Below are 3,740 nucleotides of genomic sequence, written 5' to 3'. Positions count from 1 at the left end.
ATTAGGTGCTTGAGCAGTTGCATAGACTCATAAGAGATTTGGAGTTAGAGGCAAGGGGCAGACATCGAAGAAAGGGCCAAGATAACCAAGCAAGGGGGTCTATAAGTGAGGGAGATTGTTATGGTACCGAGTCAGATCAGTCTGGTTCCCATCAATACTGAGACTGTTCACACTCACGGGAGTCCTGTAGACGCCGAGATCGTTCACATTCATGAGAGTCTCGTCAGCATCGGGAATGTACACGTTCACAAGAGTATGAAGGTTGGGGTTTGGATTCCCCCGAAAAGTTGTAGCCTCATAATGCGGCCACGAATGCTATAAGCCGCACCTTAAGAAAAGCTTCTCTGTCACCATTCTCAGATGACATTAAACGGGTCCTAATGCCGAATAGGTTCACCCGACCACCATTTAATTCCTATGATGGGAAAATAAACCCGATGAAGCATGTCTGCCACAACATCCAAATGATGTCTTTCCATACTCATAATGATGCGTTGATGTGTAAGGTATTTCCCTTAAGCCTTGGGCCCACAGCATTGAGATGGTTTAATGGGTTACGGAAAGGTTCTATTCACATTTTTCCCTAGTTGATCCAAGAATTTGGTGTCCGGTTTGTGACCTGCAGCTAGGTACTGCAACTGATGGATGCATTGCTTTCTATGAAAATGAGGGTTGGGGAAACCCTTCGCAGTTATCCCAGCTGGTATTGGGAGCTTTACAATGAGATAGGTGGGGGCAACGAAAAGATTGTAGTGAGCACCTTTAGGATGGGGCTCCCTGAGGACTCTGGACTACAAGAATCGTTGATGAAGAAGCCTCTCGAGGATAAGAGACAGCTAATGAGGCGTATTAAGGAGTACAAACGTCTTGAAGATGATCGGCTACAGAGCAAGGGTAAGGCCCTACTAGTGAATCATCCTCGGCAGCCCGGATTTATGCCTCGGGCCCGAAAGGATCTAAGAATACAAGAACCGGAAGTACAAATGGGAGAGGTGAATGTGATGTTCAAAGAGCCGGTGCACAAGATCATAGATTGGATTAAAAATGAGCTATATTTCAGATGGCCAAACAAGATGAGAGGTGACCCGTCTCGGAGAAACCAAAGCTTGTATTGCATGTATCATAAGGATAAGGTTCATAACACCGAGCAATGTCGGGTATTGAAAGATCATCTAGGGTAGCTAGTGAAGGCAGGATATTTGAAGGAGCTTGTGGTGGATGCTGAAAATCGAGGTACCGGCCAGAGTGCTCAGCAAAGGGGAAATCCTTTCCTACCACCATTGGGAGTGATTAAAGTCATCCACACTGCCTCAAGGGGTCCAACTATAGCCAGAAAAGGGGTACTAACCATAGTATCCATGGGAAACTGCATAAGAGAGCAATCGCCCAAGAAAAAGATGAAGATTGGACAGGAGCCCATCACTTTTGGCGATGACGATTTAGAGGGAATGGTCTAGCCACATGATGATGCATTGGTAATAACGGCTCGGATAAGCGGTTTCTTGGTCAAAAAAGTGATGGTAGACCAAGGAAGTGGTGCCAATGTAATGTATTTGGACCTATCCAAAGGGCTTGGGTTGAAAAATTGAGACCTATCAAAGTATGATACGCTGTTGGTCAAGTTCGATGGCAGGGTAGTCGCTCTTCAGGGACAAATTTCCCTTCCCATAAATATGGAAGGTAAGGAGGTGATGATAGCATTCATAGTGGTCAATTCATTTTCTCTATACAAGGCAATTCTGGGGCGGCCATGGATCCACGCAATGGGGGCTATTCTGTCCATCTTGCATGTAAAGATCAAATTTCCTACCGAGCAGGGTGTGACTGTGGTAAAGGGGAGCCAGCAGGCGGCCAGGCAATGCCTAGTGGCTGCGATTAGTAGGAAGAATAAGCAGGCCAAGCAAAAGGAAAGCGCCGTAGAAACCCCTTCATAGCAATTACAGAATCTCTGAGAGGGAGTGAGGGCTAGTTGTGCTGAACAATTAATTAGAGTAAAGATACTACCAGATGTTGACCGGTATTTTCAGGTAGGGGCAAGTATGACGGATGAGGATAAGGTAGAGACGTTGTTATTTCTGATGCGGAATGTAGACATGTTTGCATGGAGCCCGTATAAGGTGCTCGGGGTTGAACCCGAGTTCATCGTCCACAAGCTCAATGTAGACCCATCATTCCCTCCAAAAAAGCAAAAGCCGAGAAGGTCGGCTAAGGAACACGTTGAGGTAGTAAGGCAGGAGGTCAGGAAGTTAAAAGAGGCCGAGGCGATAAAGGAAATTTTCTTCCTAAATTGGCTAGCAAACACTGTGGTGGTTAGAAAGAAGAGTGGCAAATGGAGAGTCTGTGTAGATTTCATGGTTCTGAAGTGAGTATGCCCCAAGGACCCATTCCCTATGCCGAAGATAGATCCATTGGTAGACGCTACTTATGGGCACCTAAGGATGAGTTTTCTGGATGCCTTTCAGGGCTACCATCAGATTGCATTAGCTATTGAGGACCAAGAAAAGACGGCATTCATCTCCCCGGACGCAAACCACCACTACACCGTGATGCCCTTTGGGCTGAAGAATGCTGGGGCAACATATTAGTGAATGATGACTAGAATGTTTCGAGACAAGATTGGGCATACGATTGAGGTTTGTATCGACGACATGGTGGTAAAAAGCAAGTAAAAGGCACGGCACATAGAGGATCTTTGAGTTATACTCAAAGTACTTCGGCAACATAGGCTACGCCTTAACGCAGACAAATGCGCCTTTGGAGTAGGAGCTTGCAAATTCCTTGGTTATCTAATCACTAGCCATGGGATAGAGGTCAACCCCAATCAAATCGATGATGTGCAGTGCCTTAAGCCCCCAAGCAATCCGAAGGAGGTACAAATCTTGACCGGGATGCTAGCTACCCTTAACCGGTTCATTTCTAAATTTGCTGATCGTTGCCACCCGTTCTATCAACTTCTGAAGAAATGGAAGGGATTTCAATGGAATGAGGAATGTGATAGAAATTTCCAAGACTTGAAGGAATATTTGACGCGGGCACCCATGCTAGCCACCTTGGAACCTGGGAGGACTTGTTCATGTACCTTTTGGTGTCTGATCATGCCGTGAGAGCTATGCTTTTAAGGGGCCGTGGGATGCAGCAGCCTGTGTACTATGTTAGCAAAACTATGGTCGATGCCGAGACCAGATACCTACCTCTTGAGAAGTTAATGCTAGCACTAGTGAATGCTACTAGGAAGTTGTCTCAATATTTTCAAGCCTATACTTTCTATGTCCTAACTGGGTACCCTTTGCAGTCATTATTGAAGAGATTTGATATAAGGTACAGGCCAAGGAGTTAGGTGAAGGGCCAAATTCTTGCTGACTTCTTCGCAGAGTTTTCACCAAAGAACGAAGGGTAGATAATTTGTCAGGTAGAGTGTCACCCATGGAAGGTATTTGTGGATGGTGTGTTGAGCGCTATGGGGGCTGGTGCCGGGATTGTAATTATCACCCCGGAAGGAGTATGATTGGAGCATTCTTTTAGGTTGGGTTTCAAGGCCTCTAACAACAAAACTGAGTACGAAGCCCTGCTCATTGGGTTGAGAACTGTTTTAGATTTGGGTGCCTAAGATGTAGAGATTTATTCAAATTCTCGACTGGTCATCAGCCAGGTGTAAGGCAGTTTTGAAGCCAGGGATTCTCAAATGAAACAATACTTACAAGTGGTGAAGCAAGTCATGAGTAAGTTTTGTATGGAAAAGG

At 45.6% G+C, this 3,740-nt stretch overlaps 1 protein-coding gene across 1 annotated transcript; it reads left to right on the top strand.

Moving 5' to 3' along the window:
- The first annotated feature begins 665 nt into the window (after nucleotides 1-665).
- Nucleotides 666-1,181, top strand: LOC126721900 (uncharacterized). Its single transcript, XM_050424979.1, has one exon. It carries the CDS (start codon nucleotides 666-668, stop codon nucleotides 1,179-1,181), a length of 516 nt encoding a protein of 171 aa, XP_050280936.1.
- Nucleotides 1,182-3,740: the final 2,559 nt, after the last annotated feature.

The sequence above is a fragment of the Quercus robur genome, chromosome 4, assembly GCF_932294415.1.
Source record: "Quercus robur chromosome 4, dhQueRobu3.1, whole genome shotgun sequence".
Classification (NCBI taxonomy): domain Eukaryota; kingdom Viridiplantae; phylum Streptophyta; class Magnoliopsida; order Fagales; family Fagaceae; genus Quercus; species Quercus robur.
This window is presented reverse-complemented; position numbering and strand designations above follow the sequence as displayed.

Excerpts from the sequence above, each read along its gene's own strand:
- LOC126721900 (XM_050424979.1), top strand. The coding sequence starts at position 666 with ATGAGGGTTGGGGAAACCCTTCGCAGTTATCCCAGCTGGTATTGGGAG.